The 16609-nt window shown below is 31.7% G+C and overlaps 1 protein-coding gene and 1 pseudogene across 3 annotated transcripts in view; one reads left to right on the forward strand and one right to left on the reverse strand.

The window, feature by feature from the left end:
* Positions 1-436: 436 nt before the first annotated feature.
* Positions 437-12155, reverse strand: LOC148302830 (uncharacterized; annotated as a pseudogene). Its single transcript, XR_015838579.1, has 10 exons — positions 12110-12155; positions 9361-9765; positions 8719-8839; positions 7257-7436; positions 5839-5987; positions 5408-5574; positions 4748-4932; positions 3475-3625; positions 2802-3031; positions 437-675 (listed from the first exon to the last, which is right to left on the reverse strand). The product of XR_015838579.1 is annotated as an uncharacterized LOC148302830 (transcript).
* The window catches only part of Ir76b (Ionotropic receptor 76b), a 28229-nt gene continuing 12196 nt past the window's right edge, over positions 577-16609 (forward strand). The window contains exons 1-2 of one of the 2 annotated variants that reach the window (XM_088270948.1): positions 577-663; positions 16026-16108. In XM_088270948.1, coding sequence (XP_088127074.1) covers positions 16070-16108 — 39 coding nt within the window. In that variant the 5' untranslated portion in view covers positions 577-663; positions 16026-16069. Of the gene's footprint in view, positions 664-15611; positions 15909-16025; positions 16109-16609 lie in introns of those variants that run through there. The other variant, XM_088270947.1, reaches the window with a different exon arrangement.

The raw sequence follows: 16609 nt of genomic DNA on the forward strand, positions 1-16609 counted from the left end.
GAATTATCTCCTGATCATTACCCTTTCCTTTATTTTGCCTTTGTAAACCAGAAATCAGAACCGTATTATGAGATTAAACTGAACAAAACTTCAAATATTTGGCAATCAAACATTTCAATAAACTCCCTAAAGAAATAAAAAAATAGATGATATAAAAGTACTTAAGAAAAAAATTAAAGCTCATTAAATTTAAATCTTTAAAAAATATACAAAAGAAAAAGACTATTATATCTTTTATTATATAACATAAAACCACGATTGTAAGTCCCTCTCCAAGCACAAGAGCACAGTCTCTTTTATGGAGAGGCACAGCGAATCGAAATATAAAAGTTCTCCATATGTATAAATGATTCAAATGTATTATGTTATAAACAAAATGTAAATATGTTAAATAAATAAAAAATAAATAAAAAAAAATTGTATTTATGACTTCTACTTACCGGTGATGCTTTCTATACATTTTAAATGCCTTCCTCCACATTCTAGATGCATTTAAAGCATCTTGGGAAGTCTTCTGCACAACTTCGTTGGAGCTGGTTTCCCATAAAGATAAACAACTCCCGTTACTCCGAATTCCAGGTCCACGCTTGAAGTGGATTCTGCGGGTCTCTCGGGAAGTGCTTCTTCCAGCATCCTTCTTGCACACAGAAGACTCGGATGATAGTGAGTATGAAGCTATAAAATAAAATGAAAACTTTCTACATGTGGATGGAAACATGATGACGGAATGACACATAGATGTGACCAAAGTCTAAAGTTTCTCGGTCATGTGACCGTTATTTTTTTTTAGATGGGAATTGCATTTACTTTTTACCTTGTTTATTACGTACAAGATTTATAGATCATTTAGTGGATTTTTGTTTCTTCTAGCTAATTAAATATGTTTTATTTGAATCTGTTTTGGGAACAGGAGGGATAATCTAATGTGGGACCGTTACTATGAAGAAACATTAAAAAATTAAAAAATAAAATAAAAAAACCATGTCCTTAGTCTTGAGACAGTAACCATCCATGAACGTCCATCCAGTAACATCCATGAACATCAATCTAGTAACAGTAACCAACATGAATTTTAAGCTGGTCTGAAATGGGTTAAGCTATTTAGTATCATTTTAATTATGTGTGCCTCCATAGATTTATGGTCAGCACGCTCGGCTACTGCTCGGGAGGTTCCGGGCTCGATTCCCAGGGGGATCGTCGAATAAGGGTACGGATTTTTTAACTCTAATATTTATTCAATATTACCCTGGACTGGTACCTGAAGCGGAGAGCTGATCACCTTTCCTTCATGTGTTAACGATCAAGATAACAATGCGTTTATATGATACAGTATCCTATGCACCACTGGGGTGGTGCGGATAAGGGTTTGAAGAAGAAGAATTTATTATAAACTCTAAAATATATTTTAAAACTCAAAGTACCTATTATTTTTTGACATCTCATCAAAGATGATGAAGAATATGGAAGTCTGGGCATTTACGGGGCTGACGACCGTCATAGGCTGGTTTAAGTGATCATTTTACACACGTGTAACATTCACCAATTCTACCCATTATTGACAACCACACTACTCAAATTCTCGGAAGTTCAATATATATGAACCAATTTAGAAACCTTGTTCTTGAATCACTAGAACTTCACTAGACACATCTATTGGTGAGATGTAAAGAAGCTTTTTACGAAGCAGAATCTCTTATATTAGTATGTGAGGTCCGAATCCTGGATTATAATTTCACACATGAGAAACGCCAGAAAATACCATTTTTATTTTTACCATTTTTATTATAAAATACCATTTTTCAAAGTACCTACTTCGTTTACCAACAAAATAATTTTACCAAGAATTTCTTTTTATTTAATAATGGGTTTTTTGTTTTTAATAATAATAATAATTGTTCAATGGATAACGACAAGTTTAGTTTTTACTGTATTGATCTGTCGAGCGGTCATTAAGGCCCTATATTCGTTAAGTCGCAACTTAATTTTCTGTAAATCCAGGTAACATTTTACTTAATTGATTGATTTCGTAAAGCCCGTTTTTGCACTAAAAATTAGTTTTGCATTTAAAAAAAAATAATTCTCAATATATATTCTAAAAAACAAAAAAGTCCAATATACATTCTTTAAAAAAATTGGGAGTGGACAGACATGTGAACTCTCCGATGGTCACCCTACGAATGAATTCTGTGTTTGCGAAAATCTCGAAATATGTACATAGATGAAATTTTTATGATTACTTTTCAATGTTTATTTTTAAGGGTCAAAAAAAAATTGTGTTATGAATAATCACAGTGTGATATAAATATATGATGTTACACTATCGGTTTTCTAGTAAGAATTAAGTACAAAAAATATTTCTTATTTTTCAATACTTCAATAATGTCGATGGTTCTAGTGTTAATTTATTAATTAGTCTTGAATACTGGGCATTTATCTGACTACTTAAATATTTGTTCATTATGTTCGTATTTGTGGAGGTCCTCACCAAAAAGTTACATTTCCAATATTGCACAAAAAATCTTTAAATACAAATCTGTTCTGTTTACTGTATTCTATCGAAATCTTAATTCAAGTTGCGGCAAAACGTGACCAATCCTATGTTAAACCAATATGAAATCATTAAATCGCACCAAAACGTAGCAATTTTACAAGCTACATCACTTAAAATCATTTATAATGGAAATGTAACGTTTTGGTGAGGAACTCCACATTAAGTTTTGGCTTGTCATTTCTGGAAAAACATGTTTGCTCTGTAATACCAAAAATGTAATGATGTGATTTTAATTTTTCCAGCGGTTTACCTCCGAATGTTTATTCTCATTTGTATTTTCACGAATCAATGACTCGTTCTGTTTGCTTTCGGTCGGCAAGGTCACTGGATCAGTGGTCCTTAACCTTCGAGCTGCGCACCTCGCCCGAGCTAAGGCCCTCCCAATATTACCACACACCACAGCTCCTGAAGTCATCAAACTGGGGGTTGAATCGGGAGAACTTTCGGGAAAGACTGGCTCCGTTTCCACCAAATTTTTGCCTGAAAAATCAGTTCGTAAACATATGTAAATTTAATAAAGCTCACCAATAATTTATGAGAAAAAAAAATCAAAGTAATCGATTTTAACACCCCGTATCTCAAAAAAAATACTAAAGATTTATGTTAAAATGTGTGATTTACACTTGTGTAAAGTAAGAATAAAATCTCTTTATATTCTAAAAAATGTAATACGTACTCGTTAATTTGCTATCAATTGGGGATAGTTTGCAAGATAATTTGCCGGAAATTGCTTTTATCGAGAAAAAACTACTTTTATATCTTAATTACGACACGTGCCAAAGTAATGTGTATTTTTTTCATTCTTTACCAGAATAATTACACTCGAAAGTCACATTTGATAAATTGATGGGATACTTGATACGGTTTTAACGTGTGAATACTTTTTAAGTGGTATTACATTTCTATAAATTTGAGTGCATTACTTGACCGTGATTGAGCTGTTCGAGGACGATTTGAAGAAATTGGTCTTCGAATGGATGGAATTAGTGACGGGACACCAATAGCTGTAGCTGGTCGTTTGGATTGGTCTTTATACATGTCGGTGGATTCTTTCTGCGATATATCATGGTGCTTCTAAAAAAGATGTAATATGACAGAATAATACAGTATTTCAATTGAGATGTCAGTTGAGATGAGAGATTAGGGGAAAGGACACTTATAGTATATATATTTATTTATTGATTTGGCGTTTAATTTGTAGAACTCCATTTTAATTAATGTATTAATTTTAAATCAAACACAGAGTTTTTTGAGTCTACTAAGTTGTATTTTATTAACAAAAACACTATAACTTTTTATGCGTTTTTGTTAATAAAATACAACTTAGTAGACTCAAAAAAATCTGTGTTTGTTATCAAATAAAAACATAAACTTATAGAATACCCTGCCAAGGATGGAACCCAATATCTTGTGTGTATTAGCTACCATTAAGTAAAATTGAACATCTTATTTAGCATATGTAGATACAAGCTAAGTATATTATGGAAGTTGGTGGCTCTTAATAAATTTCATAAAACATATGTTATGATTAGATATAGGATGGGAGTAGATTTAATGAATGCAGTCGAAATGCGATCTCTCAGACTAATGTGTGGCAAAACGAAGTATACTAGATGTTCTAATAGTGATACAAAGATAGAATGCGGAGATTAAGAGATGTGTGTTGAGATAGCTTGGGGATGTGAATCAAATAAGTGAAGAAAGAAAAGTAAAACAAATTTATGAGGTGAATGTGCTAGAAAATAGAAGCAGAGAAAGACCGAGAAAAACTTAGCAATAAGTGTTTCAAATACATGAAAGTGGTCAGGCTGACCTGACCTGAAAATCGGAATAATCGGCGGGTATGTATGAGGAGATGTGTGAATGTGGAAGCGACGAAGATTGCTTGCAAAGTTAGGTTGTTAGTTTTAGATATGCAATTTATAGAAAAGCTTTCTTTAAGGAGTGCGATTAATCGTGTAATATCGAACCGAACATTAAAGAAAATAATCGAAATTGAATGCTAACATTTTAACAAAATAAACAAATAAAAACTTTTCATGATATGGTATAAAAATTACTGAATTTAAAATAACTCAATTCAGTTCAACCTTTTGTGATGACAATAATTTTAGAAATTGGAAATCCACCCCTATTTGATGTAGATAAATGCTTTCTTACAAATAATAAATGTTTCGATGTAGTGACATGTTTTACCTCGTGTAAATTCGATCCTTCATCCAAATGGTTATGTGAAGGTGATGAAAAATCTAAGCCATTAGAATTCTCTGAATATTCTAATTCTGGACTTTTGACGTAATCTTCGGAATTAGGCTCAGTCATGCTACTCAGTTCTATGGAGCAAGAAATACTCTCAGTTTCTGAATCTCGACCATCTGCGTCTGAAAATGGGTCAATTGAATCAATAATATTCCTCATATCGCTCACTCCTTTCAACAACGTCATATACCAAAAAACTTTATTTTTCAGGAGATCGTTTTCAAAGTTTTAGAATATAATAAAATGGATTAAAAATAAATATCAAGCCACTTCTTGCACTTTTTACTGTGCAATAGATCTTTTTAGGTAAAACCTGAAGGTTTTTTCTCCATTTGAAAAATATTTACTGCATTAAAAAAAATAATTAAACATAACATTTTCTTCAAAATGCAAATACAACACTTTCTGCCGTGTAGCGGGTAAATATTAAGTTTTAAATATGCCGCTTTTGCTGGGATATAGTACATTTTCTGGGCATTCCGAAAACATGCACAACTGAAAATTGTCGATTTTTGATACATGACGTTGTTAAAAGGAGTGAGCGATATATTATCCGCACTCAATGTTATTCAACAAAACAAAGAGTTTCGTCCTTACCATCCCGAACCATTTTACCATCAACTTGTCGAACATTCGGAAGAGTTTCAACAATCCAGTTTAAATAACCGTCTTCCTTCGATAACGGAGTGTCCATAAGGCTAAGTTTAATCAGCTTTGGACACAGAGAAAGGAGTCCAATATTGCGTCTACATTTAATGGGATTTCTGTAAAAATATAATGTTTATTTATTTTTTATTTCCATCTATTAATTTTAAGTACGAGCTATTACACCTAATCATAAAACAGAGGGTCAACGGGGGTGGGCAGAAGACAGATCTCCTGGCTTTGAAATATACGAGATTGGCAGGGATCAAGACCGTCGAGCTGCTCAGGACAAGGACAATTACTGTCAAGTGATAATCGACGTCAGGGGGACCTGGTATGACACGAACAGAAGAAGAAGAAATATTTGTCTAAAATTACCATACCTGTCTAGATAAATGATTTTGATATTTTCTAACGCCGCACATGGAGCAACATTATCTATCTGATTATCAGCAGCATGGAGTTCTTCGAGACTTGTCAACCCGAATGTTCCATCCAAACTTGTCAAGCCACACCTTGCCACATGTAAAATCTGAACAAATCATTTCGTATATTTTACATGTTTATTTTATTTACTAAAAAATCTGTATACTTATACCTATTTTATTTCAAAAATACAGCACAATACACGTTTGTTCTATAAGATTTGATTTAGTGATTACAGCATTAAATGAAGTCGTATCACAAATCTGAAAACCAATCTGCCTGACCTCCTCAGTTTAAGACATACTTCCGAAAAAAATGCATCTATAAATTTGCATGAAATACCCGTACATACGAATACAATATTTTTTATTGTAATTGATCATAAATCCAGTTCAAAACAAATTTATGAAATAAATACATTATCATTAGTATTTACTTAATAGACATATCGCTCACTCCTTTCAACAACGTCATAAATCAAAACACTCGATTCTTCAGGAGATCGTTTTTAAAGTTTAAGAATATAATAAAATGTTTTTAAAATAAATAGCAAGCCACTTTTTGAACTTTTTACTGTGCAACAGATCTTTTTAGGTAAAACCTGAATATTTTTTTTCTCCATTTGAAAAATTTAGTGTATTTAAAAAAAATTAAACAATACCATTTCTTCAAAATGCAAAAACAACACTTTCTGCCCTGTAGCGGGTAAATATTAAGTTAAACATATGCTGCTTTTGCTGGCATATAGTACATTTCCTGAGCATTCCGAAAATATGCACAACTGAAAATTGTCGATTTTTGATATATGACGTTGTTGAAAGGAGTGAACGATATCGCAATAATGACTACTTTCATGAGTCATTACACCAATTCATTAAAGAACTACAAGAAGCAAAAAGTTTAAATTGTTTGTTTGCCTTACACGCTTGTGTGTTTTATTTTTATTTTATCTTAAGTTAAATTTCAATGATAAAGGTTATCTGGAAAGTGTACTCGTGATCGTAATGTATTTTTTTTATCGCCATTGATTAAAAAGAGTTATTAGTAAAAGTGTTAAGACTTTAGAATTAGATTGGGACAAAAACAGGCTCCACGCGAATTGCTATCGCTGTAGTCACTATTTGCGTAGGTATAAAACACATTCATCAATGCCATTTTCTGTGCCAATGATTTGGAGAGATCAGAAAAATCGCATAGCCTATTATTAATTTTGTATGGCCAAAGATATTCGTTAAAATCGACAATCAAAATATCATAATTTGATATCCGTCATGAACCCTACTTATTGGGATGAGACTCTGTCGGTATCTTAGCTACCAGAAATATGGACACTCTATGATATTATGGCAGCAGGTGAACCTTTTATTGAACCAACCTTGAGATATTTTAATTCTGTCCCTATCTCCCTCAGAGACGTTAGACCGCTTCCATCTAATCTGAGTGTCCTTATTCTGGGACAGTATGATCCTAGTCTGCTGAGGGACACTGATGATGCCACCACTCTTAGTCTCACTTCTCTGAGACGATGGATATCTTCATCACCGCATGATTGGTTCTGTAATGCAGACTATTGTTGGAAAATGGTTCGAAACGAAAACCGAGATAATTGCATATTCCCAATTAATCTTTGGGGACATTCACTTAATTAATACATTTTTTTTAACATCTCAACATAGATGAAGAACAATATGGAAGTCTGGGTATTTACGGGGCTTAAAACCGTCATAAACTGGTTTAAGTTATAACTTTACACACGTGTAACATTCACCAATCTACCCATGATTGACAACCACACTACTCAAATTCTTGAAAATTCTACTTACAATAAATAATAATAATAATAAAACCCTTATCAGCACCCTGATGGTGCATAGGGCACTGCGTCATATAAACGCAGTGTTATCTTGATCGTTTACACATGAAGGAAAGGTGATCAGCCCTCCGCTTCAAGTACCAGTCCAGGGTAATATTGAATAAATATTACAGTGAAAAAATTACTCATATTTATTCTTACCCCCCCTGGGAATCGAACCCGGGTCCTCCAGAACGATAGCCGACCATTGCACTACGGAAGCGAACCTACCGAGGTCGGTAGGTTCGCTTGTAAGTAGGTACTTACAATATGATCCAAATTCGAAACATTGAACTTGAATCACTATAATGTTCACTAGAGACATCTATTGTTGAAATGAAGAAGCTTTTTGATTGAGCAGAAACTCAATTATTTGTTTAAAAAAATACGAAAAATAACTCCCACAATCGGAGATAATCCAGTTTGTCAACAAGTATTTAGACATACTCAAAATGTTGTAATTAGTACATAATTAATAGATGTATTGCAATAATGACTACTTTGATGAATCATTACAGCAATTCACGTAAGAGCTACAAGACGCAACAAGCTGAATTTAGTTGTTTACCTGCCTTACAAGTTTGTTTTTATTTATTTATTATATCTTAAACTAAAGTTGATGAAGGTTGTCTAAAAAGTGTACTAGTATAGTAATGTGTTATTTTTCTAATAAAATAAGGAAAAGCTTTGGAAACCTGGCACATATAACATCATTGATTACTATTATTTTTTAACATCTCATCAAAGGTGAAGAAGAATATGGAAGTCTGAGTATTTACGGGGCTGACGACCGTCATAGGCTGGTTTAAGTGATCACTTTACACTCGTGTAACATTCACCAATTCTACCCATTAATGACAACCACACTACTCAAATTCTTGGAAGTTCCATATATATGAACCGATTTAGAAACCTTGTTCTTGAATCACTAGAACTTCACTAGAGACATCTATTGGTGAGACGTAAAGAATTATTGATTACTCACCAATAAATCTAGGAGCGTCTGCTCCCTTGGAAAATGAATCCTTTGGTACCCTGGGAGTCTTTCGGATAAGTCAGAATTATTTTCAAACTCTAGATAGTCGATCGAAGGTTCTGTTAGCAACCTAAAAAACAAAACAAAAAAAATATTTCAAAGTGTTTCTAGTAAATCAAGTTTTTCTTCTTTACTGGTCATCTTTACATATGAAAATAAATATATTTTTGTAACTTTTACCGACAAAAGTGTCTTCAATTGCAAATTATTTGTTTTATTTATAGATATTATAACCCTTATCCGCACCCAATGGTGCATAGGGCACTGCATCAAATGTGACGCAGTCTTAATCATTACTTACATGAAAGCAAGGTGATCACTCTTGCGCTTCAGGATAATATTAGATAAATCCAGTCCAGGGTAATATTAAATAAATATTACAGTGTAAAATCACTAATATTTATTTTCACCCCCTCGGGAGTTGAACCCGGGACCTCCAGCACGGTAGCTAAACACGCTGACCATAATACCACGGAGACGGACAAAATTTATAGATATACGTTGTCAATTTTTTACGTCATCTGTACGTAATCGGTACGAATCACTCCGAAAATTAATGTTTAAATTCATATAATTACGATGAAAGTAAACCTGAATAACGCCGAAACTTCTGGTGCCATAGAACTTCTGGAAGATCCAAAAGAAGTCGATGGTCTACTCATTAATGGACTGGATCCAACTTCAGAATGCTGAGTCTCAGTGGCCGGAGAAGTCGCTCCAGATGGTAAAGACCTTTCTTCAATATGGCCTATGGGTGGCATTTTCTCACGTATGTGAATATAATCCAGGATTCGGATCTCAAATACAAACTTTTCCGATCAATAAAAAGCTTCTTTCATCTCGACATAGACTCGGTAGTGAAATTCTAGTCAATTCAAGCACTAAGTTTTGAATTTGAAAAATAAATCAAATTCTTTTTTATCTAAATATCGCTCACTCCTTTCAACAACGTCACATTTTCGTCGCTAAATGCCACATCTTCGTCGATCAAAAATTCTGTAACAAAAAAAAACACGTGATATAAATGAATAAAGCATTGTAAACATTAGATTATAATTTAACAAAATATTGCGCATTACCATATTATTTATCTCTGGCGATTGGCAATTCTTATAACTATACGTTTTATATTATAATTATGATATTTTTATTTATTATTATCATAATAATAATTAACCCTTATCCGCACCCCAATGGTGCATAGGGCACTGCGTAATACAAACTCAGTGTTATGTTGATTGTTTACACATGAAGGAAAGGTGATCAGCCCTCCGCTTCAGGTACCAGTCCCGGGTAATATTGAATTAATAGTACATTGAAAAAATCACTTATATTTATTTTACCCCCCCTGGGAATCGAACCCGGGACCTCCAGAACGGTAGCCGAGCGTGCTGACCATTACACTACGGAGGCGAACAAAATTAGATTATAATAATGAAATTTTTATTTATCATACTTTTATCAATTATATTTTATGAACTATTGTAGATATAAAGTATTAGATTTCTCTAAATGGACATACACTAATTATTTATACCTTTATTTTTTATTTACTCCCTACGAAAGTGATATATTTATTGTAATATTTATTTAATACCACATATTATTTGATAACACTACTATGATAGGCAACAGTGCTCTATGCACCATTGGATAAGGATAAGGGTGAGAAGAAGAAGAGGACTATAAATAATCAATACATGAAAGTAAAAAAGGGGACATTATCTATAACAACAATAAAAAATCTTTATTTATTTTCTTATACACACAAACCGAAAAAATCAGCGTTACCCAAAAAATGAGGTTTTATTTTTAGGAAATTCGTTGTAACTTGGTATCATTACTTTTTTTTTTTTTTTAATTAATGTATCAATATTCAGATCGATATTTTTATTAGTTACATGAGAATATTATGGAGAATATTATGGATAGTGAAATGAACGGTTTTATCATTATGGACATTTTTAATAAATACTTAAATATTGATACCGTCGGAAAATGATAAGTTTTTCTAGGAAAATCGATAATACAAGTGTGTAATCATATCGTGAAGGTTAGCCTTAAAGCGTTACTCATTATTCATGGTAAATAATGATGGTATTTATTTAGTGGTTAGATTTAGACATTTTGGAAAATAAATCGGGCTTAGTGGAAGGTTTTATGATTAAATTAACATCATAACGATGGGGTAGAAGGCAAAAAATATCGTTGGACATGTCAGTTTTACATTTGTTTTACTCCCACAAAATAATGTTCGATGTCGAACAAATGAGGAAGCCGATAATGATCGAGTATGGATATCTACACATTACATACTCGCATGATATAATATAATAGTAAAAATTCTCGGATATGTAATTTTTTCATGTAAAAATACCCTTAAAATATTTTTAGTGTGTTCAAATACTTGTTCACAAATCTGGATTATCTTAAATTAGGACTTATTTTTATATTATTTTTTAAATGTTCAGACTTCTATACTCTTCTTCATCTATGTTAAAATATCAAAAAATAACTCCTAATTTAAGATAATCCACATTTGTGAACAAGTATTTGGACACACTAAAAAAATTGTAAATAAATTAACTGTTGAAATTATAAGCTAAAATAAAATAAAAGCTGAAATATTTTATAGCGTTTCTCACGTATGTGAATATAATCCAGGATTCGGACCTCACATACAAACTTTTCTGATCAATAAAAAGCTTCTTTCATCTCGAGATAGACATCTGTAGTGAAATTCTAGTCAATTCAAGCAGTAAGTTTTGAATTTGAACAATATATTTTAAAAAAATCATCTACATATCGCTCACTCCTTTCCACAACGTCATAAATTAAAAAACTAGATTTTTCAGGAGATTTTTAAAATTTAAGAATACAATAAATATCAAGCCACTTATTAAACTTTTTACTGTGCCATAGGTCTTTTTAGTTTAAACCTGAAGAGTTTTTCTCCATTTGAAAAATATTAAGTTTATTTTTTTCAAAAAAACCCTTATTAAAAATAATTCAACAATCCATTTTCTTCAAAATGCAAACCATCACTTTCTGCCCTGTAGCGGGTAAATATTAATTAATCATACGGTGTTTGAAAATGATGCGGAATGCATCGAAACACTTGTCACAATAGATTTTAAGAAATAGAGGTATTTACTAAGTAAAACGTTAATTAAAAATGGTAAATATTAAGTTAAAAATATGCCACTTTTGCTGGGATATATTATATTATAATAGTACATTTTCTGGGCATTCTGTAAACATGCACAACTGAAAATCGACGATTTTTGATCGATTGTTGAAAGGAGTGAGCGATATGTTGAGATGTCAAAAATTGAATTACCCTCATGTCACACCTGACCAATAAACAACTCACCAAATATCACTATGCATCTTTAGAATTATCACTTATTATGCGCGTGACATAGTTATTCACCAAATTATTATTTTTACCATATATTACGAGAAATTAGGTCACGTTGGGTTATCCAATTGACGTATATTATCAAAAACTAAGTATTTGTTATTATAACATTTGTACATAGGTACATGTGAAGATATTACATACAAAAATAATAACATTTCTTTTTTGCATGCTTTCATCAGAATGATTCATGGAAGCAAAAAAATTAACTGTCGACTGATAAATAAACAATGAATTAATTACCACAATTTTTGACAAAAATGATTCTTTTTAACTGAAATTTATTAATCTACAACCAACATTTGATTTCGTTTTAAGCATGTCAAATTTTTACTAATGCACAAGCGTTTTATTTCTTATTTATCACAACGCAATCAAGGCACTGACTAGTTTTGTCGGTTGTCATAACAACCAATAAATAGAATTACGTCACGCACCCCTGAGAACAAAGGGTGGGAATTTAAAGGGTGAAAAATAATAAAAAAAACTTTAAAACACAAATATTATCAAATTAAATGATGTTTTTTTTATTATTTTATAAATTGCCTCTTCGATAAAATTAGGAAAAGTGTATTGAGATGGTTTGGCCGTGTGATTCAATTGACTGAAGAAGGAATGGTTAAACCAAATTTATAAGGTGATGTGGTTGATAATAGAGGCAGAGAAAGGCCAAGGAAAACTTGGCGAGCTCAAACATTTAAAATATTTTTAAGTGGGCAGGTAAGGAGTTGGAATAATCAGCGGTTATGTATGAGGAGATGCATGAGAAGATGGTTTGCAAAGGCAGATTGGTGTGGCATTTTATTCTCTCTACCTACCCCTGTGGGGGAGCAGCGTGTTGGTTAGTTTTTTTTAGTTTTTGTTTCTATAAAATTCAACGGGATCTGGATAACCCTTCCGCAATGAGCCTACATATATGAACAGTAGCGTGCATAGAGTTTTTAATCAGAGTAGGTAGTAGGGTTGGGTAAGGATAAGGCATAGTAGGCACTGGTCGTGTTTGTATGTAGAACGCGAGTAATCTAGGGTAGGCACTGATTTTCTGCCTATATAGAATCAACGCCTCTGTATATGATTATGCGATACAAACAATTGAATACCTATGACTTCTTCTTCATCTTGTTGTAGGCCTTGTGGCCTGTTTTTAATAGGGATTAGCCTCCTGCGATGTCGATTCCCATCTAATCGACCCATCTCTTTGGTGGTCTGCCCGGCAGTCGTCTACCATGGGGTTGGCCTATGTGTTTTAGTAAATCAACTTTTATGGCGTTAGGAATGATTATTATATGATTATTTAGGTTAAATATTATTTCAGATTTTAAATAGGTAAGTTGTTACAAAATAAATATAGAACAGATAAAAAAATTAACTTGAAAAATAAATGAGAACGCTAAAAAATATTTGAGAAAGCTTTCCAACACCGTCAAATCACAAATATGTATGTGTATGATTAATTAATCGTCAATGAAAATTAATAATAGATAAATCATTATTTGTCATTAATGTCGGTATTTACATGATACATTAACAGTACGTACTGTATGAAAATGTCCACAATACGGTTGCTTTAGTGGATGAAAAATATTATAGTAAACATGACATAATATGTTCTGTGCTGACATTCTGTTATGACCGTGCAATGCATAATTTACTCCGATCACGATCATAAAGCAATAATAATATAGATACTTTTATCCGTATTACAGTAGTTATTTTCGTATCATTTTACCGAACGAAGCTTTTGATACTGTGACCATTTTTTTGGCCTTGTTTTACACTCACTCACATCGCTCACTCCTTTCAACAACGTCATATATCGAAAATCTTCAATTTTCAGTTGTGCGTGTTTTCAGAATGCCCAGAAAATGTACTTTATCCCAGCAAAAGCGGCATATTTTTAACTTAATATTTATCCGCTACAGGACAGAAACTGTTGTTTTTGCGTTTTGAAGAAAAGGTATTGTTTATTTTCTTTTTAAATACTAAATATTTTTCAAGTGGAGAAAAAACATTCAGGTTTTACCTAAAAAGATCTGTTTCACAGTTAAAAGTTCAATATGTAGCTTGATATTTATTTTTAATGCATTGTATTATATTTTTAAAGTTTAAAAACGATCTCCTGAAAAATTCATTTTTTATATATGAAGTTGTTGAAAGGAGTGAGCGATGTGTGTCGTTCCTAAATATTCTTCTTCTTCTTTTACCACATCCGCTCCCTATGTGTACCATATGGAGTCCTTGTAAAAGAGGCAAGCTTGATTAAGGCTCTCGGGAGGCATGCGGAGTACATAGCCAAGCCAACTGAATCGCCTTTTCTTGACGACAGTTGTGACCAAGATTTGCTGCGTCCTACGCCTTATCTATTCATATTTTAAATATTGTAAAATATATTATTATTTTTTATTATTATAATATATTGTTTGGTGATATTCGTACTCTTAGTTATATTTTCTTACATTAACATTTATTCCTATATTTTGCTCTTCCTTATTTTATGTAAAATAAATGTCTATTCTTTCTAATCTTTATCTGTACCCAATGGTGAATAAGGCACTGCATCGTATGGAAGCATTGTTATCTTAATCGTTAAATTCATCAAGGTGAGCAAAGACGCTTCACAACCAGTCCAGGTTTTTTTAGAGATATATTTGTGATTTTATTATTTACAAAAATACTTCAATTTCATACTATTTCTGTGAGCCTTAGCGGCTCATTATTATAAATATGTATCAAATTGTGGTATAGTGGGTTCGCACCCTGAAACTCTGACTCAAGGACTGATACCTGAAGCTTAGGGCTGATCGCCTTTCCTTCATATGTTTACCATCAAGAGAACACTACGTTTATATGAAGCAGTGCCCTATGCACCATCGGGTGTGAATGAGGGTTTGATGAAGATATGTATATATATATATATATATATATATATATATATATATATATATATATATATATATATATATATATATATATATGTGTGTGTATATATGTTGATTATATTGTATTGAAGGTGTAACGTCGTTGCATATTGCATTTTTATCAGCCCAAGTTATTATCTATTAATTAGATAATAACTGATAATGATCACTTACTATAACATATTTTTAACATAAATTTAAACTATTTACATCAAAATCAAATATTTCTATTAGTCGTTGTTATTTACATATATTTTTCAACCCCTGTAACTAGTGGTCGCAATATTTGATGGTTGTATTATACGTCGCAAACCATTGCCCATATATATGCATATATATAATAATGATGTATGGTACTCGTACCTATATCAACGAGGATAATGAGTGGGGTGGAAAAGGAGTCAGTATGAACATGAAGTTTCCGATGGCGCTAACCGGAACATTTTTATACGGCAGTTGAACGCTTCACACGTCACACGAGCTTTAAGCTTTAAAAGCTTTTTAAGTTTTCGAAAAATATCGTCATAATGAAAACCAAACTATCAATTTTTCAATTGTTTATTAAACACTTGATCTGAAATCTGCCATGATGTGATAAAATTAAGAAAAAATAACCTTTTATTTAATTAAACGTTTTTTTTTAGTTTATCCCTATTTGTATTTTTTATATAAGCTCAGAATGTCTGGAATGGAAATAATACTATCTGCAATATGTTTTAACACTACAATATGTGAAAATACGACGAATTTAGTTAACGACCCTTATTACAGTTTTGATGTCGACAATGATTCGCCCATGGGTATTTTTTTAAATATAACTAAACTTAAATTTACCACAAACAAGTTAACCATAAATAGGTATATTCATGGATCTTTGTAAAAATTAAATGACGTGTATTATTTTATTCCGGTTTTAGGTGACTTTCAGAACAAAACGGAAGAACTTTCTTTTTTGGAAAAAATGTACAATGGACGCCATCTAAAAATTGGGACGGTTCAGGTATGTATTTATAAATTCTGAAATATTTTGTTTTAAGCATTGCGAAGGATTTTATACGTAAAATTCGATATTTAATTACATAAATTTTAATAAGGCGTTTTATTTGTATCATTATCGCGTAACGAGATTTGTATTTTATTTTACTAATAGGATCATAATATTTTATGAGAATTTTACGAGATACTTGTAATTCACTTATTACTTGTAATTACAAGTCATTCAAAGTATTTCTCAATTGATCGTTTCACTTAACATAATTATTTATATAAATTTAGAGCCTAATTATCAATTATATCTATAGTAATAAATAAAAAACTAAAAAAGCCATATAATAAGTATAACTTTTATATATTTATTTTAAACAATACAATTTATCGTTTTTTATTTTTCAGAGAATTATAACTGTTTATGTTTTTAATTACACTATTAAATACGAATATTTAAATTTCATAAACCCAAGCGGCTCATTATTTTAAATAGGTTTTTTCTCTTTTTGTGTGT

This window comes from Brachycentrus maculatus, unplaced genomic scaffold (assembly GCF_059751285.1).
Source record: "Brachycentrus maculatus isolate JH-2025_06_01 unplaced genomic scaffold, ASM5975128v1 h1tg000405l, whole genome shotgun sequence".
Classification (NCBI taxonomy): domain Eukaryota; kingdom Metazoa; phylum Arthropoda; class Insecta; order Trichoptera; family Brachycentridae; genus Brachycentrus; species Brachycentrus maculatus.